Raw genomic sequence first — 27,092 nt, 5'->3', positions numbered from 1 at the left:
AAGCCAATGTGAATGAGACCATCAGATATAAACCAATGGGAATGAGACCTTTGGATATTAGCCAATGGGAATGAGACTATCGGATATAAGCCAATGGGAATGAGACCATCGGATATAAGCCAATGGGAATGAGACCATCGGATATAAGCCAATGGGAATGAGGCCATCAGATATAAGCCAATGGGAATGAGACCATCGGATATAAGCCAATGGGAATGAGACCATCAGATATAAGCCAATGGGAATGAGGCCATCAGATATAAGCCAATGGGAATGAGGCCATCAGATATAAGCCAATGGGAATGAGGCCATCAGATATAAGCCAATGGGAATGAGACCATCGGATATAAACCAATGGAAATAAGGGCATCAGATATGCCATGTCGAAGTCAGAGGTGGATAAGCTCAGTCTTCTTCATGATTATGAATCAATTCCAGATGTGGGATCTGGGATCATCTAGAACTCAGGCCAACCTGAGGCTGTATCATTTATTCCCTCCTCTGAGCCACGTGGATCAGAAGGCAAGAGTGACTTCTGTAGTCCTATAAGCAGTGAGGAGCCAGGGCTGTCTGCGTGATGCCAGGGACATCCCACCTCGGCCAGTTCAGTTCGTTTCCATGTACCCAGATGATGAAGTATCCCAGATGATAGAAACTCAAGCAAGCCGGCACAATGAGAACCGAAAGTCTCCCCCAGCTGCATGTGAATTCAAGGTGCTTCAAAAGCAGCGCGAACCCACAGTTCCTTTCTAGGGAAGGGCAGTCTCCTGCATCTGTGTAGAGATGGGAAGTGTCCAGGGCCCCGTTCCTGCTACTGCCTTGCTTCTGTCCCAGCTTTCTAACATCACTCTAGGCTCCAAGGCCAGAGTTCTCTTTCAGATCCCCCATCCTGAAAACCACTTCCTTCTCCTCCATCAGAGACCCTCTCACATATGGTACTGTATATAACACAGTCCATTAGCTAGCTACATCACAGCCAAGGCCGCCATACTGGGTTGATTTCACTTGATTTCACCATGCTAGTCATCCTTTGATCAGCATGTAAATCCTTCAAGGTCAAGGACTTTGTTTGGTTCCTCTCTCTCTCTCTCTCTCTCTCTCTCTCTCTCTCTCTCTCTCTCTCCATCTGCCTCTCTCTCTGCTCTCTCTCCTATTCCTGAAACACTGCTGCACAGCCTGGGCCCGGAATGAATGTCTGGTGATGGTTCGGTCCCCAGCTCCAAAAAAAAAAAAAAAAAAAAAAAAAAAAAAAAAGATGGTTAAAAAGATTATCTGTCGGGAGTAAATGGAAAGTGGCCTTGCTTTGTGCCACACAATCATTGGTGGCCTTTTACGATGTTGCTGAGACAAGGACAGGAGAGGCATGGGTGCCAGAGCCCTGGGTTGTCACTCACCTTGCTTACCAGAAATCACTGGTGTTTTCCACCAAGGGCCAAACAAAGACTGTCCTGGGGGCGCTGAGGTTTTCATACTTCCTTCCTCCAGTAGCAAAAATGTGGGTAGCTGACTAAAGTCCACTAGGTGGACAGGACCCCCTTTCAAAGAACATTGCAATTATCTAGATGATATGTAATTTCCAAGAATCAAGAAGTATTCCACAGACTAATAATTCTGAGACAAAAAAATTTGCATGTCACAGTGAAATCATTGACCTAGTTACATAAGGTGCCTTCCTGCCTCCACCTTGGCTAGCTTCACATGGTCTGCAGTGTATTGAAGACAGAACACTTGTGGTAAGACACCCACCCCCGGGAGGGCGAAGAACAAGCCACACACTGCTTTGAAGAGTCCAGCCCCAAGCAGAACTGCAAGGGCAGACACTGTTCTGGCCACCTGCAGTTTGAAGTCATCACTTTCAATCCCCCTGTGACTAGGGTCAGGGTCTTCACACCTGCGAGAGGAAGCAAAGATCTAAGCAATCTGAATTTTAAGAGAGAAACTGCAGCTGTTGGTTTGTGGGCCGGAACATTATTGGTAAGTTTTGTTTCATCTTGGACTCTGGGAAACACTAGGTTTCTGCTGTTGTTGTAAATGGTAGGCTTTGAAGGCAGAAGAATATTGTGGTGGTCACATTACCACGTCCTGGGTGCTTATGAACTTGGGTTCCTTCAGTCCTGTTGAGATGAAAGACAGGTGCTCGCTTGGGTGCCGTGAGTACTCTATGGGGCTTAGAACGTCAAATGTTACTCCAACCATGTCTAGGGTTGGGAAGGAGCCATGCCCTTGGATGCTGCAGGAAAGGAGTCTGAGTCTCAGTTGTTCAGGTGTTAGGGTCTCTGCCCTTTCTACCCCACAAGGAGATAGAATAGGATGTATTTTTGTTTGGTTAGATTTTTAGACAAGGTCTCAGATATCCCAGGCTGGCCTTGACCTTGCAATGTAGCCAAGGATAACCCTGATCCTCCGCCACTATCTCCTAAATGCTGAGGTTACCAGCATGTACCCCGTACCAGGTTTTCTGAGCTGCTGGGAACTGAGCCACTAGGCAAGAGCTCTACCTTGCCTTTGCCTCTCTCTCCTCTCCTCTCCTCTCCTCTCCTCTCCTCTCCTCTCCTCTCCTCTCCTCTCCTCTCCTCTTCTCTCCCCTGCCTCCTTCCTTCCATTCTTCCTTCCTTCCTTCCTTCCTTCCTTTCTTTCTTTCCTTCTTTCTTCATTTTTCAAGGCAGGGTTTCTTCGTATAGCTCTGGCTGTCCAGGAGTTAGTTCTGCCTCTGCCTCCCAAGCGCTGGAATTGAAGGTGTGAACCACCGCTGCCTGGCCTGACTTCAGTTTCTTACCGTCGACTACTGAGCTCTGGATGACTTATTGGGAGCTTGCTGTACTGCCCTCAGCCTGGATGCTTCTCCAGGGGAGATGCTCAGGTCTGCCTTCATCTATACTGACTCTTAGTTTACGCACAGTTCTGATAAACAGGGCTGTCCGATTTCTCAGCCTGGAACTTCTTCTAGAAGCAAGAAGTCCATGGGAATGCCAACCAATGAGGCAAGAGAGACTCTGAGTTCCTGGGAAAGGCTGACAGAAACTGCTGACACAGGCACGCCTAGAATACAGCACTTGAGTCACCACAGCCCTACTGTAAGGCAGTCAGCACTTGGCCAAAAAGCATGGGAACACTTGCAATTCGAGAGACCCCTCTGGAGAAGCACTGTCTGTAACAAGGACAGGAAGTGCAGATTCCACAAACCCAAACTCTGGGGTCCTTGTTACCCAGGGCTGTACTGGGCAGCAGGGTGAGCCGCCGCAGGGTGGTCCCCGAAAGTGGATGAAGCTCAGTAGAGGAAATGGACCCAGAAGAGGAGGGAAAGGTTGAGGCAGAGGGGCAAAGCCAGGACAGAGGAGAGGCCTGTGTCTCAGGCTGACGACAGAGAAAGCAGCTGGTGAGCCTGGAGCCCACCAAATAGAATGCACAAATCCACCGAACACTTCTGTGCAACTCTCAGGAGAAGTCAGGATGGCATGATTGGTCAGAAGACATTCTTCCGATAACGTCGACTTCCAAGTGAAAGTGACAAACTTGTGGGTTTCTTGGTGCTCTGGGTTAGTGTCATTTAAAGACGGTGTTGTGCTGTGGCCATGACAGCATCGGATGTCCCTGCTGAGGCCTCCCGAGCCCTGGCTTACCTGGAGACCTCCTACCTAATAATATCTTCTAAGTCAGTCCCAGAAAGAGGAAATGAGCAGAAAAAGAGAGATCGTAGCCAAAATAGATACCGCAAGCTCCTGCCCTCAGCCCGGGCGCTTCTCCCAGGGGACATGCACCTTCATCTATACTGACTTATTTTAGGCACAGTTCTGATAAATAGGACTGTCCAATGTCTCATCTTGGAACTTCAAGAAGTAAAGAGTTCATGGGAATGCCAAGTAATGAGGCAAGAGAGACCCTGAGTTACTGGCAAAGGCCGACAGAAACCTGCTAACACAGGCACGCCAACTCCACACACTCACACAGGGCCACTGCGTCAGACTCACAGTCCTGGGAGCTTGAAGCTTCTTCAAAGCTGCAGAAAAGATGCTCACCCGTCCTTGGCCTGTGAGCGAAGGCCAAGGAAGGCAAGACAAGGCTAGAAGGAACTGAGTCGGGTGTTACGTTACACAAGGTTTTCCCTTGTGGGGGGGGGGCTTCACGGCCAGGTGTAAGATGCTCAAATGGGTAGCCTTCACTGACAGTGAGGTAGGAACAGATGTCTGCAGGGACCAGCAGTCATCACTGGTGCTGCCAAATACAATGCAGCAAGCTCCCAGCGAGTGGTTCAGAGCTCAGTGGTCGATGGTAAGAAACTGAGTTCAGGCCAGGTAGTGGTGGTTCGCGCCTTTAATCCCAGCACTTGAAAAGTAGAGGCAGAGTTAGCTCCAGGACGGACAGAGCTACACAAAGAAACCCTGTCTTGAAAAGCAAAGACAGACAGACAGACAGAAAGAGGAAGGGTGGGATGGAGGGAGGGAGGAAGAGAGAGGGAAAGGGAGAGATTGAATTCAGAATCTAAGGAAGGGCGGGGCAGAGGCCCTGGGTTTGGTCTCCAGCACTGTACGAAACTGGATTTGATAGCACACACCTGTAATGCTAGCACTCCAGAAGCGAAGACCAGAGGATCAGAAGAAGGGTCACCCTCAGCTACACAGCCGGCTAGAGATTAGGTTAGACCACAAGGGACCCTGTCTCAAAGCAAACGAAATGTAAAGAACACTCCACGGCCAAGGAATGAATCTCACCAACCGTACATTTCCTCTTACTTGTTAAAAATGTTTCTATATGACAAGCAGTAAAAACCCTACAGATGACCAAGCAGAGAGGGGAAACCAAGAAGAAAAATGAAAGGCAGGTAGAAGAAGAAATTTCTACATTAAAAGCAAAGGAGAAATCTAGGGGTGGTGTTCTAAGACATTCATGGGTAGGACAGAATAGCCATCCAGGACCAGGGTAGGGCTGGGCAAACTCACCACAGCAAACAGCCACACTGCTAAAAATGGCTCCCCACAGCCCTGGGGACAAGGGGACCTAGTATTTAGTGTGGGCTGCCCCTGTGGCCACTTCTGTATTTCCTTTCAGCTCCTTCCCTTCCATGGGGCACAGAAACAGGACTCACATTTGCTCTGCTCCCTGCGTCTGACTCTGAGGCCCTAGGCCAGGAGCTCTGTCTTTAGGAGTTAGTAGGACATTTGATAACTGCGACCTTGTGCTTCGGTAGGGCCTACCACTTAGCCCAACAGGGCTAGAGGGAGTAAGGATGGAAGGGCAGGCGTGGGCCGTTCCTGCCTCTCTCCAGGCCTCCTAGCCCAGCACGTACATTTTGGTGTCATCACCACAGAAATGCATCCATGGGCGCATCTGGGTAGCCAGCCCTCGCTGGAGCGAGTGTCTCAGTCCACAGGGTCTGTGATGCTTGGCAGCAGCCAGGGCAGCTGCTATGATATTTTTGCCCTTCGATGCTGAAGTGGGGGGCCACCCATCTCTGTAAGTCAGGGTGGCTTTTCCCGGCAAGCAGAATGGAGTTGAAGGCCCTAAATCTGGGTCAGTGAGCCCTGCAGCAAACCACTGGAAGACCCAGACCCTTTGCTCAGCTAACTTTTCTAAGTGAGGAGGTTTCCTAAGTGAGTACTGTTTCCAGCAGTGGGTGTTGGTGTACAAAAACCTAGGCGTTTCACAGTTCTGACAACTGGCTCACTGTGTGACTGACTAGTCTCATCCAGGGACATCCAGGAAGTAGAGATGTAGACACCAAGCTGCTCTTAAGGACCTAGACTACCCCAAACTCTCTCATCATGGTCCTGCGCTTACTCCTGGCGGATGTCCATCTGGGTGTGGCTTATCAGTTTCTACATTTACTTGTAGACTTAAGTGAGAATTAAGCTGTATGTTTGACACTCCAGTCAGAGTAGTTTAATTTCAGGACGTCGAAAAACTGTTTTCAAAGGCTTTGGTATTTTTACATGATCAAATCAAAATGTCCTATTCAATAAAGAGCAACCAACTATTGGTTTGATGGAGATCATGCTTGGGAAACGGTGACCAGATAGGGCCCACCCAGTGCCAGGTCCCACCCAGTGCAGGACAACAGCCATAAGCATGGTGTCTCTCTAAGTTTTCAGAACAGCTCCACAAAAGGGAAGCTCCTGTGATCAGAAGAAAGGATGCCAAACCTGCTCTGTCTCTCAAGGAACACCTGCACTGCAGCACCACAGACAGCCCCGCCCCAAGGCAGCCCCTCCCACAGACAGCCCCTCTCCCACAGATAGCCCCTCCCCCAAGACAGCCCCGCCCCAAGGCAGCCCCTCCCCCACAGACAGCCCCTCTCCCACAGATAGCCCCTCCCACACAGACAGCCCCTCTCCCACAGATAGCCCCTCCCACACAGACAGCCCCGCCCCAAGGCAGCCCCTCCCACAGACAGCCTCTCCCACACAGTCCCTCCCCCACAGACAGCCCCTCCCCCACAGACAGCCCCTCCCCCACAGACAGCCCCTCTCCCACAGATAGCCCCTCCCACACAGACAGACCCTCCCACACAGACAGACCCTCCCACACAGCTCCAGCACTGTAATTTTCAGGACTATTTTACCATCCCTCTGAACACAGGTCCACAGGGCCTTCCTCTCCAGCTGTTGAGTGGGTGGCAGTTGACAGGAGAAAGAGGTGCCTTCCGTTTCTGAGTGTCAGGTGATGTGTCTTTTCTCATCTGAAGGCACTGGCCCATGCTTTGCCAAGGTGCGGTGGGGAGCTGGATTATCCTCCGCATACAGGACAGTTGCACTCCTCCATGGTCACTACCCCCTGCCATGGAGTCTGACTTCCTTCTCCTGCTCCCTCACCCCACTAAGTGTATCCTCACCTGCAGAGGAGCAGACTGCCTGAGTCCCAGTCCTCAACACTAACATCACTGTGAGGCGGAAGGGACCGCCTTTCCAGCTTGGCTTTAACACTGAGCTGTACATATCCCAGGAAGTTCCAGGAAACCCAGAGGGTTAGTCACTCGAGGCCAGCTTCCAGAAAGGGAACCAGAGGGGAGGTGATCAGGAATTGCTGCGCCATTCTTACTGGTTAAGGTTGCATCCTATTGGATGACAGATATCCATCAGGGGATAGTAAGGCCTTTAGCTGTCCCCATGGACTCTATGTTCATTCTCCATGGTCTCTTCAGCTTCTCTCCCCACTGTCTCTCTATCTATCACCATTCCCATGGTCTCCTTGCCTTTGTTCCCTGCAATCTCCTCCCCAGTCTGTGTGCCCCTATCCCCCAGGGTCTCATGAGCTCTGCACACACACACACACACACACACACACACACACACACACCATGAGCTCTGCATCTCTGTTCCCTGTGTCTCTGTGTGTCTTTCTTTCCTGGATGGTCTCTACATCTCTGTCCTCTGCAGCTGAGACTGAAGCCAGAACGGGTTGGGAGACCGTATGAAAAGTGAGAGGCCATACAAAGCATGAGATGGCATTGCAGGGTGACACTGAAGAGTGAGTGTACAAATGTCTTGTGGCAGTCTCCTGTTGGGAGTCCCTGCTGGCCTTTCCATTCACTCCTTCCCTGAAGTAGAGCTTCCTCACGCACACTCATAGCAAGCCGAGATTCTCCGGCTGCTGGGCCAGAGGTATTAGACACACAGTTGCCTTTCATGAACAGCTCCACCTTTAACCGCTTTTCTCTCCTGCCTTCCCCATCCCCCACCCCCACCCCAGGAACCTGGACTTCTGGTTCCTTTCCCTTGCTTTGATTTGCCCTTTGACCTTAGTTGGTACCTCTTTGGCCCTCATGCTCTCTCTGTCTCTCTGTCTCTGTCTCTTTCTGTCTCTCTTTCTCTTTGTCTCTGTCTCTCTGTCTCTCTGTCTCTCTGTCTCTCTGTCTCTCTGTCTCTCTCTCTCTCTCTCTCTCACCCCTCTCTTCCCGTAGCCCCTCATGGGACTCAGTTATAACTGCAAAGCTGTGTCATATCACCCGAGTCCCTCTGAGTCTTTACTGATGCCAGCCTTATTTTACCCATGCTGGGGCAGACCTAAGACACAACCAGTGTCTGGCTTTGGGAGCCTAGTTGGGTCAGGAGTGCCCAAGAGTCTGCAGGCCCACATTCTTTGATGTCCTCCACCTGAGAACCTTAGATGACACTCAATTCCTGTCCTGCTTACCGGAAGATGGAAGCTTAAACACATTTCCTAGCGACCCATCAATCCACCCAGCTGTCTCTGGACTTTGTGCCAAATGAAACGTTCACGTTGACAGCATCCCATAGGGACTGGAAAGTGCTGCTGTACATTGCACTGTTGCCAACAGAGGGACTTACTGTCTATGCACCTTAGAGTATCTGCGCAGAGGTGCTGTGGCATTTCCCATCTGTGGGTGGAGCTTGTCGTGGGGCATTCCCAGATAAAAACAAACACACTTGACAGTTCTCAGGGTGATGTATAGTGTGGGTTTTTCTTTGCGATGTGGAAGAACTACTGAGCCAGAGAACACACAAAACACCGTAGAGCTCGAGAGACAGCTCTACACCATCTACAGAAGCCAGGGAACAGAGGCCATTTGAACAGAGGCCATCTGGTGTGGGTTGAGAGCCCTAGAAAGCTGGGTGAGGGTGGGGGAAGTAGGAGCTGGGGGAGGGGCAGCATTCTGTGGTTCACTTTACTCTCTTGGAGAAGGGAGGTCAGAAAAGTCCCCCTTTTCAGGGAAAGAGATAGGCTTCCGTGGTGATTTTACCACATTACTTTGGCCCCCCAAATGAAGGATTTCTGTTTAATATTCTTTCTTTTTGGTCCTTAGCAAAGTTACATCTGTTTTATTGATTTTTATTTCTTTCAGCCAAGCCTATTCAGCCAGGTATAGGGTGCACACCTTTGATCCTGTCAGGAGGCAGACACGGGCAGATCTCTGCTCTACACAGTGAATTCCAGGACAGTCAAGGCTACAGGGTGAGATCCTGTCTCACCTCCATGACAAACAAGGTCATGAAAAGAATGGGGAGGACTGGGAGGAAAGACAGGCCAGGTTCACACATCCCCAAGAATCCTAGGAGCCTGGCTTCTTCCTCCGTGCAGCCCCGTGAATTCCCTGAGGGGTAATGAGACCTGCTTCTACTCCAGAAAGAAGCAGATGTCCCAGGGGTGCCGTAGCTGGGGGAAGAATGAGGGCAGAGGGAGGGGCTTTTAGCTTTCCTTCCTATGGGGGGAGGGATGTATAATAGTTCAAGGTATGGAAGGACACAGGCACAGCACAGGCCTCCTACAGGCAAGAGGCCCAGGCCACTTGGAGTACTCCCTGGCTTTGCCAGAGGACAGGAAATCAGAAAAGAGGGTGTCTGTCCAAAGAACAGGGGACAGCTGTGTTCACAAGGTCTGCAGACCCTTCACCTCCCATGGAGAGCCAAGAGCAGGCAAGCAGACTTCCTGCAGGCAAAGGCAAGGCTTCCATGAAGTCTTCAGTGGAAAAGCTTGGCAGTGCTGGCAGTGAGCAGGACCCTGGGTGGGCAAAGATCCCATGGTGACAGCCAGTTCCTTGGAGGAGTGGAGCAGGGCAGAGCAAGGTTCTAGTTTTCCTCTCACGTTCAATCCGAGTTCAGGGCTCTGTGGTGCAGAAAGGTATAAAATGAAGTGTATCCAGACTGAGCCAGTCGGACCATGTGTGGCGAGGCCACGTGGTCAGCCTCTCTAGGAAGTGAGAGTAGGGGTCAGCCAGCCCTGCTCAGAACTGACCGCTGTGTCTCCCCTGTGCTATGTTCAGCGTTTCCTGGGACTTGCTTCCTGGCCACTGAGGTGTGAACAACTTCACAGTTCTGTGAGTCTGTGCTTCTCTTGTATTTAAACTACTGGAGACACGAAGAAAAAATCTCTTTACCCTGTGGAGCTGGAGAGATGGCTCAGTGGTTAAAAGCACTTGTTCTTGCAGAGGACCCCTGGGATTTGATCCCCGGTGCCCACATGGCAGCTCACCTCTGTCCATATCTTCAGTTCCAAGGGGTCTGCAGATGCCCTCTTCTGACCTCTTTGAGCGCCAGATGCACATGCGGTATGTAGACACACATGCAAGCAGAGTACTCACATACACATAAAAACAAGCTTTTTAAAAGAAGGGCTATGTGGCTCAAGGATAACTGTACCCGGGGCCTCCCTTGAGGCATGGATGGCCTTGGAGCTCCCAGCCAGGAGTGTCCTCCCTCCAGCAATTGTCACTCTGCACATAACCTTGGAGAGGGTTCTTATGAATCCTGTAAATTTCAGGAATTTCCTCAACTGTAAACTTTGTCTACTTTTGAATCTTTTGATCCTCCCTCTCCCCTCCAGGAGGGAGTGCCTCAATTCAGAGGATCTAGCTCCATGGCAAACACACCTGAAAGTGAGTTTCCTAAGGTGAGCCCTCACCTGTTGCTTCCCAAGATCTGGCTAAGGACAGGGCAGTCATGGGAACCCTCACCAGGCATTTCGTGCAGACAGGAGGCTCTGCTTTAGGGATCCCGATTTTCAATCTCACTGCACGACTGTCCCTCCATCTCTCTGTGCAAACCCTTCTACCACTCTCTTCAGTGCTTGAGGTAGGCGCCACTGTGGGAGCTGGCTGTAGCGTGAAGCACCATCTTTCTTGTGGCTGCAGGACTGCTGGGGGCACAGCAGGACACAACCCAGGCTCTAAACCCTATCTTCAGCCTCTGAACATTGCAAATGCTTACACTGCCTCCAGGCGGCTCCAGCATTCTCAGTTCCAGGAGACTTTGATAGGGACTCCAACACCTCAGGTGGAAAACAGCACAAAGGCTCTCTTCCTTGTGAAACCACAAAACCAAATTCTTCTCTCCTCTTTTTCCGCACTGGTTTGACAACTCCTGGTCAGGTGATGATGATGGTGATGGTAACGGTGATGGTATTTAATAATTCTTTTCCAACTTACAGGCTGTACATGGTTAACCATTTGCATTCAGGCAGATAGGCGTTGCTTTTAAATAGGAAGTGGTGAGTTGGTGACTTTCTTCTGGCAATTCTAGCATCTCACTACCCGTCTCTCAATGAGCACCGCTGGTTGTGCCTGTCAACAGAATAGTCCTCTCACACTTAGGACTGGAGCCTGGACAAGCACTAAGGCGGGGGTACCTGGCCAGCCCACTTCGGAGCTCAGCGTTTCCTTGGGTGAGCATGCAACCCTTCCCAACGTTTTGCAGACATGTCTTAGCTTCTCAGACATTCTCACCAATGGCAAGGATGCTTTCCTACGGGATGTGGGCACACCAAGCTTCTGTCCCTATGGTTCTGTTGGGTGGTTTTAGGAGAGGAGTATGTTTCCCAGAAACTGGCTCTTTCCGTATGGCTTGCTGGGAAGTTTACTCTCACTGCCTCACACCAGAGCTTTGGAGATGGTGTGGTTACTGCTGGTTTCTTTAGGAAGTATCTGAGAGACATCAGCCTGGAGAGGAAGGGTGTGTAGGTGTGTGGCATGTGATATGTGTGGTGTGTGCGTGTGTATGTGGTGTGTGTGTGTGTGTGGTGTATATATGTGTGTATACATGGTGTGTGTATGGTGTATGTTTGGTGTGTGGTGTATATGTGTATGATGTGTGTGGTGTGTGTGTGTATGTGGTTTGTGTATGGTGTGTGTGTATGTGGTATGTGTTTTGTGTGTGTGGTGTATATATGTGAGTACATGGTGTGTGTATGGTGTATGATTTATGTATGTTCAGTGTATGTTTGGTGTGTGGTATGTGTGGTGTGTGTATATGCATATGTCGTGTATGTGTGTATATATGGTATGTATATGTATATGTGTATGTGGTATGGTATGATGTGTGTGTGGTATATGCACGTGTGTGCATGTATGTGAGTGTGTGTCTGTGTCTGTGTGTTACTAGGAATGGAATCTAGGGTATTATGCATGCCAGACATGTATTCCACCAGTGAGCTATATTCCTAGATATAGTTTTGCTTTATTTTGAGACAGGGTCTCACTAGGGTGTATAGCCTGACTTCAAATTCACATTGTAGCCCAGGCTATTCTCCTGCCTTACCCTCCTGAGGACCTAGGATCACAGCAAAGCGCCACCAGGAACAGCTTATTGTTTTTGTCATGCTGGGAGTGAAGCACAGGCCTCAGGAAGATTAGACAACAGCCCTACCCTAGCTGCACTTTGTCCCAGCAATGTAATGTTTTCCTTATGACTTGTTATTTATTTTTTGTTATGTGTGTATGTGGGCGGGGACATGACCGCATTTGTGTGTGTCCATAGAAGCCAAAGGCAGCAAATCCCACAGGAGATGGAATTACAGGTTGTCAAGATCTGCCAAACCTGTGCTGGGAATGGACTCTAGTCCTCTGGAAGAGCAATACTTGCTCTTAGTAATGAAGTCATCTCTCTAGGCCCCTAAGAATGCAATTCTTTATTTAACTCAGTACACAGAGAGATTTGAGACCAAACCCTAAGACACAGAGGCAGTGGGAGCTTTAGGCAATGCAAGTCTGTGTATCATGGGGCACTGTGGAGACCACAACCCCCTAAATATAAAACAGATACAAAACCTACATTCCAGCTATTCTTGAAGTAGTTAAAGATTTAAATCCTGCAAATAAATAAAGGAATTATTAGCTGTGCATATAACATCAGTCTGTACTCCCAGAATTCAGGAGACAAAGACAAAGAATTGTGGGTATAACTCCATCTTGTGTCAAACAGTGAGACTTTACCTCAAAAGACAAAGCAAACAAAATGTAGAGTATGAAAGTAGCTGCCAGATAAGGAAGCAAATCATTGGAAAATACCTTCTGGGTTCCTCCTAACCAGCTCGAAAGCAGAAGAAAGCAGTGTAGAGTGTGAGCTGCACTGAGGTGTAGAGAACAGAGAAGCCAGCATGCTGGTGATTCCAGTGAACTTTCAATGCACACACCAAATACCCAGCATTGTAGTAAGAAAACTTATGACAGAACGAAGCTCTTGTAGGAATTGCATGGCAAAGTGACCCAGATCGTAGGTGACGGGGTGATGGGGGTAGGGGTGGGGGTTGGGGTTAAACATAGCTCATAGTCTCAGATGGGCCATGACCTATCTACTGTGACACTAACATACTACTGGCTTGAAAGAGTAAGGTTGCAGCAGTAACAGACAGAAAGCAGTGATCTCGATGCCCCACATATGACTTGAATTTGGTTTGCAGTCTGTGCACAGCTGAACACACACACACACACACACACACACACACACACACACCTTGTCTATGCATACTCTTTGGCACACTTCTGCATAGGCACTCATTCATACAGTCCTAGGTCAGTATAGTACATGTGTGCATATATATTCATATGTACAGACATGCACCTATCCATACACATCAGTAGAAATGCTCATGTATAGACATCACATACAGGCCTATAGACACATGCATGAAGATTCATGCATGCATGCACAAATATCCATGCCTACATACCTGTACACATGAACATCAATGCATCTACACATATGCACATATACACATAAACAGACATGCACACACATACAGATCTGGGCACATGCAACACACTCTTTCCCTCCACCCCCTTCTCCCCATCCCTCTCCCTTCCTCTCCCTCTCCCTCTTCCTCACCCTCTTTCTGGACTGCCTTTTTCTGTCCCATCTCAAAGCCAGTTGTAACCATTCTCCCAGGATTATCATTCCATTCTCTGGTGCCAGCTGAGGCTCTAATGGACCTGACAGTGGGATGCAAGTCACCTTTAGAAAGTTTCTTTGCAGAGAATCCATGATGAAAACAGTTCTAGGGAACCATATTACAGTCTGTTAAAGATTAGTTTTACACTGTGTTGAAAGTACTACTGGTGTTCAATTTTCCCTCGAGTAGCAGTTTCTTTTTCTATGAGGTTAAAATTTTACCTCTGCGGTGTTAAAACCCAGAGCAGAAGCAGGGTTGGCCCAGGCCATAAGCACAAATTCCACTCTGGCACCCTGACACTGTTTCTTCCGTCAGAAAGGGGAAGAGGTGTTCCTGTGTGGTTTCAAACCTTAAATGCGAAAGCCATGAGCTAACCTAGTCATTTGGGTGCTGGGAGGAGAGAGAGAAGGCAGAGAGAAGAAAGAGGGAGGAGAGAAAAGAGAGAGCAGAGAGAAGGTGAACAGAAAGAGGGGAGAAGGTGCCTCTGAAAGAGCTGAAAAGCCATTCAAAGCCGTGCTGTCCCCAGGGCTGCTTTCTGATTCTAGAGCCAATCCATAGAAGCTGGTCAAGGGAGTGAACAAAGCTTGAGGAGAAGTTGATTTTTTCCAGTTCAGAGAAACAGGTTCCACTTGGGTGTAACAGGGGTCGGTATGCCAAAGAGAGGTAGTCAGTGTGACTTGTGAAGCTCTCCTTTCCAAATCAGGTGCAACTGAAAGAGATGGAAAGCCACTGCAGTCCATAGCCCAGGGACAGGCTCTAAGGAGCCTCTGTGTCTGCCTTTTGAGGTCAGTATTTTCTAAGATTCCTCCAGAGAACACTGACTGAAAAGGTCCCATAGGCAGTAGGTTGGTCAGCGGTGAGGGAACAGAGACACAGCTCCATAGTGTCACCCTCGGCAGTCCAAGGAATGCCTGTAACCTTTTAGGGACCTCCACAGATGCCAAATCAAGTTTTATGAGTTTGACGCAGAAAAGAACTTCAGGCATAGCTAATCTGACACAGATATGGAGATTTTATTAAAGTTATCTTAGGAAGTAAGATACATGGGAGGCCTGGGTGGGAGATTCTCTATGGATCACAGAGAGTAAGACAGCCAAGGATGCATGCTTAAGTATCTGGACATTAGTCATATGTGCCATTTGGTGTCCCTCAATGTACCTCCTAAAATACTGTTGAGACACCTCCCCCTACCTCTTCTTTTGATATGTGAGATTATGGGGTGACGCTGACGATGTCTTGGATGGAGTTATCGTATGAAGTTAAGCCAGGGCTGCACAGAGTTGAGCACGTGTCCTTCTCATGTGAATGGATTTCTGGTGGAGATGCCTAGAAAATTAATGCCTTGCAGCTTGAAAGGGAAAAAAATAACATGCAGAGGATGCACGGTCCTCACACGAGAGCAGGCTTTCCAGTAACCTACAGGCATGAGTGGGCACTTAGCAAAGGAACCAGAGCAGGGCCAACCCCCTCTAATCCCACCCCTACCCCACACAGATGATGGGGAATGAACGGAGTTCATGAAATGAAAAGGAACCCATGTTATCCCCACTCCTCACCAGATAGATGCCCCTGTAACTACCTTCCGTCTCCAAGAGACCTCGCTCAGATCACCCATAAACTCCAGACATGCAATAAGAAGTCTAGGCTCATGGGTACTCTGCTGATAAGCATCTGTAGATAGGACCCCTGGGTCTCTCGGGACCTTTAGCTCTAACTCATGCTCACCCATCTCCTACAGGCTCTGTTCTCTCGGGCTCTTGGTCCAAGAGTTCCAGCCCATCCTGTGTTCAACTTACCCCCTCAAACTGGGGGTCACCATGTCTCAAGGGGCCTGTGTTGCTGCGGTTGAACTGTCTGAAATTATTCGTGTCACTCACATTATCTCTAATCCCAGGTAGAGTCCTGCTTTTGCATGGAGTAGAAGCCCCTCTTTCAAGTCACCATCTCTTGAGCCATGACGGATGCCCTCTCTAGCTGACCCTCCACTTCTGACGCTGAACAACACGTTATCAGGCTTGCTCAATCACCAAGGATCCCACACTCCTCCCTCAACCTCTAATCACGGTGTAAATCTGGCCAGAGAGCCAGGTGCAGATCTGGTACCGACCTCATTCTGAGCCTGGTGGTTTCAGTGGTTTTTTGCCTAAAAGCTAAACAAACATTTATTTTGCTGAGCTAGGAGTCTCCTATCACTGCTACCAAGTTGGCAGTTCATGGTGGCCGAGCTCCCTTTCAGTTCTGTAGCCAGGGATTTGATACCAACCTCAGTTGTGGGGCAGATGGGCATATTCTCTTCTGGGCTTCTAATGCAGGATCTGCGCCTCTGACCCATTCTGTTGTGGGCAGGCCTCAGTTCCTGTGGCAGGACCCGGACTCCTATTTTCACAACAGCTGTGGGAGAGGGAGGGCCCTTGCTAGCCTCTCCAGGAAACCCGCTTGGCTTGTGGCTTTACTTCTGCCTTCAACATAAGCAGCACAGATGCTTCCTACCCCAAGCTTCCCTCTCTTCCGTCTCAGGCGAGAGAATCTTGAGGGCCAAGTACCCTCAGTTCTATCTGTCCCATTCGGATATTCACGCAGGCTTTGCCAGGTAAACTGATGTGCTCACAGGTTCCAGAGACTGAGGAGTAGACTCTTCCGATCTGTGAGCACAGCGTTACTGGTGAGTCCGAGCACTGCCTCTGAGGAGCTGGTGTTAAGTGTGGAGGCTGAGTGGCCGAAGTGCAGGGAGACAATGTAGTGCAACCAATTTAAGCACATGCCTGCCTAGCTTACAAGTGAATGAGAGTCAGACTATGGTTATTTTTCTTGGCTTTGACAATTACTGGGGAGTAATCCCTAATCTACCTTTTTTTAACTGCTGGCCTGGCTACGTCCCCAGCAGTGTACTCCAGATACTTGCTGTTTCTCCTGGCCGTGTACTCATGGTTCCTCTCCTCTCATGGTGCCTTCTCCCCTCCCTCTCCCTCTCCTCCCCTCCCCCTGTCCTCTCCCCCTCCCCCTCCTCTTCCTCCTCCTCCTCCTTCCTGTCACACCCAACCAGGTAACTCAAAAACCCACCCACCTCTAATCCCTCCATTAATTGACTGTAACCATGTTTATTTAACCAATAGCTTTAAATTAAGGAACGAGGTTTACACAACAAAAATTCGGTGGTCCATCCCACTACCCAGCTGGTGGCCCATCCACTTGCACTTCCGGTATAGAATGTAGCATTAAAATACACAGCAGCAGAACAAACCTCATCAGGACATAGAAGATGTGGCTGTGCCCGTCAGCTGTGCCTGCTGGGATGGGCTCAGCAGGCTTGGTGGGCTTCCTATCAAATAAACGCTAATGTCCTGCTCTTTCAGAGCTGTTAGCTGTTTAAATGTCATGCGGGAGGGCAGCAGAGATGGCTTAGTTGCAGAGTCTTCTCTGCTTCTTCCACAACTGAATCGTGCACTTTAGATCCAACAAAGGCACTGTTTGATTCGGCCCACATTAGTTGTACGTTGATTTCGGTGTCCGCCTTATTATGTTTTTAGATTCTTGACGTTTTCAGACACAGTGAATGCGCTTCCTCTCTTTGTTCTTACACTTGATGTGGGGGATGAGAAGCTCTCGGCTGATGGCTTCGATGTCAGCCAGGGTCTGCCCCTGGGAACAGGTTCCACGGGGATCCTCACCACACTCACAGAGCGGCGGCCCATCCCACTGCCCAGCTGGTGGCCCATCCATCTCTTTGTGCCATCACAACAGACTATGCTTCCTTCTCTTGATAGCTTTCAAATCTCAGATTTAGTCATAGATTTGCAAAGTCTGTCACACTTCCCTTTATCTGTCGTCTTGTGACCACGACTACCCAAGGCTTGGGACCAGCTTGATGGTTACAAGTCAGCAGACATGTGGTGTGGTGACCATCAAGCCTGGCGCCTGAGACTCTGTCATGATAGGCTTGCATGAGTCCTGACTCCATGCTCAGTGGTGACTCTTACCTTTTCTGTGTCTTCAGATAAATTGTAAGGCTTTTATCCTACTTTTTCACATGTGTGGAGCAGGTACATATGTGTAGTCACGTGTGTGGGCACATGTGTGTGCAGGCCCAAGCCTGATGTCATGAATCTTCTTCAGCTGCTATTCCATCTTCTCCTTAAGGCAGAGTCTCTCAAACTTGGAGCCGGTTAGTCTCACTAGCCAGTCGCTCTGGGGCTTCGCTCTCTCCCCTGGAGGCTGAAGTTACAGTAAGTAGGTCCCATACCTACCTGGCATTTATAAGGGATTTGGAGATCCAAACTCTCGTCCTCTTGCTTCATGGTGAAGTCATCTCTTTTTTTTTTTTTTTTTTTTTTTTTTTTTCAGAGCTGGGGACTGAACCCAGGGCCTTGCGCTTGCTAGGCAAGCGCTCTACCACTGAGCTAAATCCCCAACCCCGAAGCCATCTCTTAAGCCTTGACTTTTGAATCTTTTGACAGCAATTGAGCCTTCCCTGACATCTCACAGAGTGGGCAGCCTAAGAAAAATGTTCTCTGGGTGTCTGTGAGACGATTTTTAAAGAGAAGACCAGAAGAAAATGCAATCTGAGAAACTTTCCCTTCATGTTTTGAAGATATAATAAACTTCGAGGAGACTTGGTGATGAGGAAGAATCTTTGGGGTGTTAAAGCACTTTGATATTTTCACTGGCACACACTGTAGGGGCCACACTGTGTCCCAGGAAGGACCCCAGTACCTGGAGAGGGGAAGGCCAAGAAGAGGCAGGCAGAGTGTGGTAAACAATGACACTTTACTCAAGGTGGCTGACAGCGGGCAAAGTGCTGTGACTTTTAACGGTACTCTCATTGAAAAAACCCCAAGGTTTCTCTCCAAAAGATAACATGGGGCAGTTTTTCATAGATTCTTTTAATAACAATTTGTTCTTTAGACTCTTTCTATACATACTTGTTTGAGAACTGCTGGCTTAGGAACATTTAAAAACCAAGGACAACCACAGCACATGTTGCGAATCGGATGTCATACGTATAGTTTGCATGTGGTAAGACCCCGTGAGTGGATGTGTGAAAGAGGACGCTCTAAGCCTGAGAAACAACCCAGAGAGGTATTGCTGTGGGCAGCCTGACTACTGTTGTTTATAGGTTCACAGAAGAATAGGCTGAAGGATCTGGGCTTCCAGCAGCTCTCTTCTTGCTATCTTTTTTTTTTTCCTTTTCTTTTTTTCAGAGCTGGGGACCAAACCCAGGGCCTTGTGCTTGCTAGGCAAGTGCTCTACCACTGAGCTAAATCCCCAACCCCTCTTCTTCCTATCTTGACAGTCTGTTTTGCTCTCAATTCTCTAAAGGACAGAAAGAAACATTGAGTTAAGAATTCACCAACATCTTTTCATCCTCAAACACCAAGTCTTCTAACAGAAAAGGGAGTACCGTCTTCAGCGAACGCAGTACTGCTCAGATCAAGGTATGGGGGTGGATTGTGATCTGGACTCTACATGCTGTGGTGGCCCAGATACCAATCCGCAACCAGTGCAATTTCCTAGCAACAGCATGCACCATTCTTGTGGTAACCGTAGTGGTTGGTTTGACAGACTGATTCATTTCCAGGTACTGTGAGAGTCTGGCATTCAAGTAAACATGACAGTTATCTTTCTCTCCAAGAGTGCTGATTGCCAATCCAGCAGTGCTGAGATCAGCGTTATTCGGCCTTCCAGGGTGCTGGCCCAGTACACTCACAGCGTTGAGCCGAGATGGGGGCGAACTTACAAATCCTGGGTCTGTTGGACTTGTTTTGCCTTTCTAATCAGTGAAAACAAGTTAAGACACCCTCTCTTGAATATAATGTGCATCTGAACAATTGTCTGCCTCTGTTACTGATGCCCTTGGGCCTGGCTTGGGAACCAGCCATAGATTCTTTTAATAACAATTTGTTCTTTAGACTCTTTCTATACATACTTGTTTGAGAACTGCTGGCTTAGGAACATTTAAACACCAAGGACAACCACAGCACATGTTGCGAATCGGATGTCATATGTATAGTTTGCATGTGGTAAGACCCCGTGATCCTCCTGACCATGAGGAACTGCCATGGCCGTCACTGGCCATCCCTTCAGCAGGAGCTGTCAGGAGCTAGCTGTACAGGCCTGAGTTACACTGTGGTTGCGATTGCCTGGTACCTTCCTGACTGCCTTCAGGCTCATCTTTACTCTATGTCGTGGGTCAGTGCCTAGCCTCAGGAGACTTTTTAAAGCTTCCATTCTCCAACTGGTTATACTTGAATTCAGAAACTGTGACTTATCATAGTGCAGGTAAATATTTTTCTTACATGCAGAGGCTAGCTAGGCATGATACACAGTGTGGTTGGCTGACCCTCGTAGTCTTTCATTCCAACAGTTTTCCCCACCAATGCAAAGTACATGGGGAGAAATCACCATGTTCCATCTCTACCCAAACCCTTCCAACTAAGGAGCCAACCTGACCACTCTCCTGCTTTGGTCTCACTAACTCTCCCCAACAGTACTGCCCCATAACCACCTCTGCACTACCCTGAACCACCAAGCCTCCTACAGTGCTTCCTATCACCTGGAGCCCCTACCCTCCCAAAATCTATACCAATCCCCCCCTTCCGGGCCACCTTCATCCTATTGGCCCACACACTTTCTGTAGCTGTCCTTTGAGCTTCTCTACCACTACCTGTCGGTGAAAGGACATTTGTGTAAAAGAACACCCGATTGTTTTCAAAGTACCGTTACTTGGGCATAATGACACACAGTTGTTGAAGCAGACCGTTCTACTGTGTGGGAACACATGAGTCACTCAGGTTCCCCTCGATCTTTAGGTTCTTCCCAGTTTAAAGCTATTACAAGGACCTTCTCTAAAAAGTCAAGTTAGTTAGCATTTTCACCGCTTGCCTGGGTGAATGCTAGGAGCCAGTCAGTGGTTCGTGCAGCCAATGCACACAGCCAGTGTTACATAAGATGAACACTCTTTGGTCCATATGTTTGTGTGACCTCGTGTGCCCCTGAATCCAGTCAGGATGATATCTGCAGCTGCACCATGTCTTTGCAGACACCCTTGCCTTCTATGGCCATCTTTGTGAGCATCCATTCAGTGGTATGTCAGGGGGTTGTGACTTGGTATTCCCCAATAATGAATATAGCCAACGTCTTGTGTGTAGATTGACCATCCCATATTGTCTCTAGTGTCTTTCATGTGTGGAGTAGTTGGGATTCTTCATAAAGATGTGACCAGATATTGGCTTGCAAATGCTATTTTCCAATTCAACTATTTCAAGTATTTTGCAAAGAGCAGATTAAGTACAAAGTATTATCATTACTTTACAATATGTGCTCTCCCCACTTTTTAAAATAATTTATTTTTATGTCATGTGCATTGGTGTTTTGCCTGCATGTAAGTCTGTGTGAGGATGTCTGATCCTCTGGAACTGGGGTTACAGACAGTTGTGAGCTGCTATGTGGATGCTGGGAATTGAACTCAGTTCCTCTGGAAGAGTAACCAGTGCTCTTAACCACTGAGCCATCTCTTCAGACCCCGCTTTTCAAAATTTATGTGAGAAGATTCTTCTGTTCCTCAGGTCACAAAGGTTTTCTTATATTTTCCTCTAGATGTCGTCTGTCTCTGCTCTTGCATTTAGCTACAACCAGTTTGAGTTTACTTTTCTTGTGGTGGGAGGGGTGGGGTGAGACACAGCTTCTTCACATAATATCCAGCTATACCAGTACTGTTATTTCAAGGTAGTTTTTCCACCACGGACTTACCTTGGTACTTCGTTCAAAACCAGCTGACTGTTTATATATAGCTCATGTATGGGCTTTGTGTTTGTCCCATGGATTCTGGCTCCTGCCTTCTCCTTCGTCAACATCCCCTGACCCTAACACTGAGACAGCCTAAGTTTTATAAGGAGGCCGTGTGAATCCTCCAAGTCTTGAATTGTTTTCTCTCTTGAATTCGCCATAGAATCAGAATCAGTTTGCCAGCTGCTCTATGTAAACACCTCCAGAGCTTTGACAGTTTGTGTTGCGCTTACACACTCACTTGTGAAGAAATGCATTGGAATAGAGAGCCATTCAGTCTAATGCTAGACATCTCTCTCTTAAATCTGTGCACTCTTCTCTCAGCTATTAAAATTTTCAACATATAAATCTTGTTCGTGAATATTCTGGGGTTCTTTTTAATCCCTTCCTCCATCCTTCCCTCCCTCTTCCTGCCTTCCCCTCCTTTCTCTCCTGTCCTCCCTCCCTCTCCTTCCCCTTCCTGCTTTCCTTCCCTTTTGCCCTCCTTTCCTCCCTCCTGACCTCTCTCCTTTCCTCCCTCCCACCTATTCTCTCTCCATCCTTTCTGCTCTCTTCTTCTCCCTCTGGATCTTAATTTATCTTTTGCTATTTGTCTTGGTTTGTCAAGACAGTCTCACTGTATTCCAGCCTGGTTCTGAACTCACTATCCTCCTGCCTTAGCCTCCTGAGTGCTAAGGTTACAGTCATGCATCACCACATTGGCTTCCAGCTTTCAGTTTCTAAATCTTCTTGCTAGGGCAGGATCCTAATGGCTTGATCCACAAGGCCTGTGTCTACTCAGGATGTCCATCCTAGTAAGCTTATGCCACATGCATGCAGATTCCTTCAGAGGCCAGAAGAGGGCACCATGTCTCCTAGAACTGGAGTTATTACTAAGAGCCCCTGACAGGGTACTATGTGGTTGGGTGCTGGGAATCAAACCCAGGTCCTCCAGAAGAGCAGCAGGTGTTCTTAACCACTGAGCCATCTCTCTAGTCTTCAAATCACGAGCTTCTATTCACATCTAGATAACTATAGTTTTTGTTCTGTGACAGTTTCTTGTATACAATTAACTGGAATTTTGGGTGAAGACTTTTATGCAGATCAATTTTTTTTCCTGTTATGACTTTTCCTAAGCCAAAGATTATAGACTGGCAATTCACAGTCTATAGCTAACCAATTCCGGTCAGGCTCATTCATTTGCGTGTTCTTTATGGCTGTTTCTGAACCACCAAAGCTGGCCCGAGTCACTGAGACAGAGCCCACAGTGTTTTCTCTCAGGCTTTTCCCAGTAAGGACCGGAAAAGCCTGTCAAGTGGATGTTTTCACATCAAGCAACGTCCATTGCGGTGTGTTCTGATGGGGTAGAATGTTCCAGAACACAGCATGACTGCACACCTTGACTTTCCTCCTCCCTAGCTTCACCTCTGCTCTCCTAACATCTGTGCTAGCGAGCTTGTGGCTGAACTGCCCGCTTCACTTTCCACATCAGAGCTGGCTCTCCCGCCCACTCAGAGAACCATTCCTACCTGCAGCGAGCATCTACTTTATTTTGGCAGGGACCATGAGCTTGGCTATGTATGGTTGCTTGGAAATGTGCCGTCACGATTTCTATTGCCTTCCAGGAAACGATGAATTTCACCGAGGCCAACTACGGAATGGAAGATTATACTGGCTCAGATTACTCTATGTTTCCAGAGACCGAGCCATGCTCTCTGCAAGAGGTCAGAGACTTCACCAAGGTGTTCGTGCCAATCGCCTACTCCTTAATCTGTGTCTTTGGCCTCCTTGGCAATATTATGGTGGTGATAACCTTTGCCTTCTACAAGAAAGCCAGGTCCATGACTGACGTCTACCTATTGAACATGGCCATCACAGACATACTCTTTGTCCTCACCCTACCATTCTGGGCAGTTACTCATGCCACTGACACTTGGATCTTTGGCAACACGATGTGTAAACTGATGAAAGGCACGTATGCGGTCAACTTTAACTGTGGGATGCTGCTCCTGGCCTGTATCAGCATGGACCGGTACATTGCCATCGTCCAGGCGACCAAATCTTTCCGGGTACGCTCCAGAACACTGACGCACAGTAAGGTCATCTGTCTGACGGTGTGGTTCGTTTCCATCATCATCTCAAGCCCCACATTCTTCTTCAACAAGCAATACAAGCTGCAGGGCCGTGATGTCTGCGAGCCTCAGTACAAGCTCGTCTCGGAGCCCATCACGTGGAAACTGCTGGGCATGGGACTCGAGCTGCTCTTTGGCTTCTTCATCCCTTTGCTGTTTATGGTGTTCTGTTACCTGTTCATCATCAAGACCTTGGTGCAGGCCCAGAATTCCAAGAGGCACAGAGCCATCCGAGTCGTGATTGCTGTGGTTCTCGTGTTCCTGGCTTGTCAGATCCCTCACAACATGGTCCTCCTCGTGACTGCAGCCAACACGGGCAAAATGGGCCGCAGCTGCAGCGCCGAGAAAGCCCTCGCCTACGCCAGGAATGTGGCTGAGGTCCTGGCTTTCCTGCACTGCTGTCTCAACCCCGTGTTGTATGCCTTCATTGGACAGAAATTCAGAAGCTACTTCATGAAGATCATGAAGGATGTGTGGTGTATGAGGAGGAAGAGCAAGGTGCCTACCTTCTTCTGTGCCCGGGTTTACTCAGAAAGCTACATCTCCAGGCAGACCAGTGAGACTGTAGAAAATGACAACGCATCGTCCTTTACCATGTAACACGAGAGCACAAAGCAGCATGCCCCGAAAGCCTTTGTGAAACTTGCTATTACATGTGAAAAAATAAAAAAGAGAGAGAAAAAGAGAGAAAAAAAAAAGAAAGTAAAAGAAACCATATCCAAATATATACAGTAACTATGGAAATGCAGCAAAGACTTCCTGCAAGATCAGAACCGGTCCGTGGCGCTGTCAGTCAAGTTCTCCCAGGTGTGGTTGACAAGAAACATTGTAGCTCCCCGGGGTTGGCATTTCACAAAATAAGACGTGGGAACTGCTGGATTACTGCCAAGTGTTTATGAACGGAAACATACTCCAAAAGGTTCATGAAGGGGATCACAGACCCAGTGACCCCTAGTGCCCCTAGTACAAAACAAGGATGTTCCTTGGGAAATCAACAAAAGTCCCCCCCCAACCCCGTCCCCACCCCCCACCCCGTAACTCATATCAGGCAGATGGCAAGTCAAAGATCCCGTACCCAGTTCCCTTTTATCTTCTTAGCAAGCACTAGGCTGTGGAGGAGGAAGGGGGGGGGGGGGACAAACATCCACAAACTGGAGCATCAACCTGGGGGGGGGCACGAACCAAGGAGGAAGTGGGGTGCCTGGGCTTGCTACTGGCACGTGAGCTTGCTTCTACAAATGGAAGCGTTCTCTGTGGTTCCCCTTTCCCCTCTGAGGTGGGCGGAGTCTGGGGAAGCAAGCGAGTATACTGCTCAGGGCTGGGCTCTGGGTTTAGCAGACTCTCGCACAGTTTACCATTCATCCCATGGGATGGGAGGTTGTGGGGAGTAAACCTGGCTTGTCTGTAGTTGAAAGTGCTTTTCTTCCGGTTCTGAGATGGAAGTGAAGATCCTGGTCACCGAGAGCTTCAAGTTACTCCAAGCTTCAAGAACAGTAGGAAGCATGCTGGCCTCCGAGACCGAGTGGAATTTTTTTTTTTAGTTATGTAAATTGGAAATCGAACCTAGGGTTTCACATAATGTTTTGCAATTGTGCTACCACTGTGCCATACTCCAGTGCCTTTTTGCATCTTTCGTTTAGAGAGAGATAGGGACCCGCTAAGGTGTCCAGGCAGGTCTTGAACTTGGCCATCCCAGAGCCTCAGCTCTTCAAATAGCTAGGATTACAGGCCTGTGCCACCATGCTGGCTCTCAGACTGGTCTTAAGGCAACTCTTCCCGAAGTCATAGTGAGTCATAAAACCAGGTTTCATGGTACTCTAGTTCTTAAAGGGATGTGTGAGCAGATGGCCAATATGACTGGAGATGCGGAAACACAAATCTCATTACAAAAATGGCTGCTGTGAGTGCCAGGATACTGACGTGATCTATTCTGATGCACGGTTTGGAAGCTGGATGGTTAGTGAACTGTCGGAACGCCTTCGTTGCCATCTACAGTGAGTGAGTAAGTGAGTGAGTGTATGCACGTGTGTGAGCGTGCGTGTGTGCGTAGCTAGACTGGCAGGTCAGAGGAGCCTGGTCTACTTACTGTTGCTAGCACTGGGATTCAAAGGATGCACCACCACCAGCGGTTTTTCTTTCTCTGTTGTTACGTAGATTCTAGGCATCGAGCTGGTCTTTGTGCTCGCAAGCCAAGTGCTTTGCTGCCTCAGCCATCTCCCCAGCCAGCATTGGAAACATAAGTCTTTAGCGTACTCCCGCCTTTTCCCACATTAAAATATAAACTTATGTACAAGCCTTAATAACTCCGAGTCTTTTTATTTGTCTTGCTTTAAAAACCATTAAGAAAACGGGGAACAGACTGTGCCCCCCAACCCCAGTTTTCATGGTGTCCTGGTTTAATTTCTGTTGCTGCAGTAAAACACCCAGAGGGACCAACAGCAACTTTGGGAAGAAGAGATCGTTTCAGTTTGCAGTCTTAGGTCCCCGCCCGTTATTGTGGCAGGGAAGTCAGGAAAGGAGAACCAGAGCCTCAGCCAGGAGCAGAGGGAGAGGGATGCACAAAGCCCTGCCGCTGACTGCTTTCTTACTTTTCTTACACAGCTCTGCCCATTCATGAAATGCTGCCACCCACATTCAGGACGGGTCTTCACACCTAACTAACCGCACACACACACACACACACACACACACACACACACACACACCCTCAGGCCAACCCCATCTAGGTAACTCCTCACTAATGCTCTGCCTGGGTGATCCTAGGTTCTGTTGGGACAACAGTTCAAACTGACAGACACACATGGTGTCCTTGAAGCAATATTTGTATTTTTCTCAATGGAAAGTGCTTTGTTTCAAGGCTGAAATGACTATGAAATCATTTTAGTTTTAGGTATTAATTATTTTGTTTCTCATTAGATAACTAGAAAAGGAAGTGGATCACCCTTGGGTGACAGAGTCCACCATCCTTAAATCCTCTGATGACCTCCTGGGCATGGATCCCTCTGTCAGTTGCCCACAGCATTCAGCCCTCATTTTGTTGTTGTTGTTTGTTTGTTTTACTTCAAGTCTAAGTGTTCACGAAGGTGAGAAGGACAGATTTCCTTGCTGAGGCATCTCAGAGGAAAGCAGAGGGAGCTGCTGGGTATTGTGGGAGCTGAGGAACCAGGGCCCAAACCACACCCTGGTCCTGCTCTTCCAACAGCTAACTCAGCACCGTTATCCTCTTATCTACCTGCCCCCTTCATGACTAGAAACCACGATCTAAGATAAGAAAGAAAGAAAGACAGAAAGACAGAGACAGAGAGAGAAAAACAGAGACAGAGAGAGAAAAGCAGAGACAGAGAGAAAATGAGACAAAGACAGAGAGAGAGAGAAGAAGAAGAAGGAGGAGGAGGATGAGGAGGAGAAGGAGGAGGAGGAGGAGGAGGAGGAGGAGAAGAAGAAGAAGAAGAAGAAGAAGAAGAAGAAGAAGAAGAGGAAGAGGAAGAGGAAGAGGAAGAGGAGGAAGAGGAGGAAGAGGAGGAAGAGGAGGAAGAGGAGGAAGAGGAGGAAGAGGAAGAGAAGGAGGAGGAAGGAGGAGGAGGA

The 27,092-nt window shown here is 48.5% G+C and overlaps 1 protein-coding gene across 5 annotated transcripts; it reads left to right on the top strand.

Moving 5' to 3' along the window:
- The first annotated feature begins 1,640 nt into the window (after nt 1-1,640).
- On the top strand, nt 1,641-25,807 carry Ccr6 (C-C motif chemokine receptor 6). Of its 5 annotated transcripts, XM_087553018.1 has the most exons (4): nt 1,668-1,733; nt 1,875-1,974; nt 11,042-11,112; nt 23,001-24,219. In XM_087553018.1, exon 4 carries the CDS (start codon nt 23,007-23,009, stop codon nt 24,105-24,107), a length of 1,101 nt encoding a protein of 366 aa, XP_087409144.1. In that variant the 5' UTR covers nt 1,668-1,733; nt 1,875-1,974; nt 11,042-11,112; nt 23,001-23,006; the 3' UTR covers nt 24,108-24,219. The 5 variants fall into 5 exon arrangements, with proteins under 5 accessions (XP_087409133.1, XP_087409144.1, NP_001013163.1 ...); XM_087553007.1 differs by lacking the exon at nt 11,042-11,112 and having other exon boundaries at nt 1,641-1,733; XM_087553023.1 differs by lacking the exons at nt 1,668-1,733; nt 1,875-1,974; nt 11,042-11,112 and adding exons at nt 17,075-17,837; nt 17,956-19,046.
- The last annotated feature ends 1,285 nt before the right edge of the window (nt 25,808-27,092 follow it).

This window comes from Rattus norvegicus, chromosome 1, assembly GCF_021556685.1.
Source record: "Rattus norvegicus strain SHRSP/BbbUtx chromosome 1, alternate assembly SHRSP_T2T, whole genome shotgun sequence".
NCBI lineage: Eukaryota > Metazoa > Chordata > Mammalia > Rodentia > Muridae > Rattus > Rattus norvegicus.
Note: the sequence above shows the minus strand (reverse complement) of the source record. Positions and strands in the feature narration are given on the sequence as shown.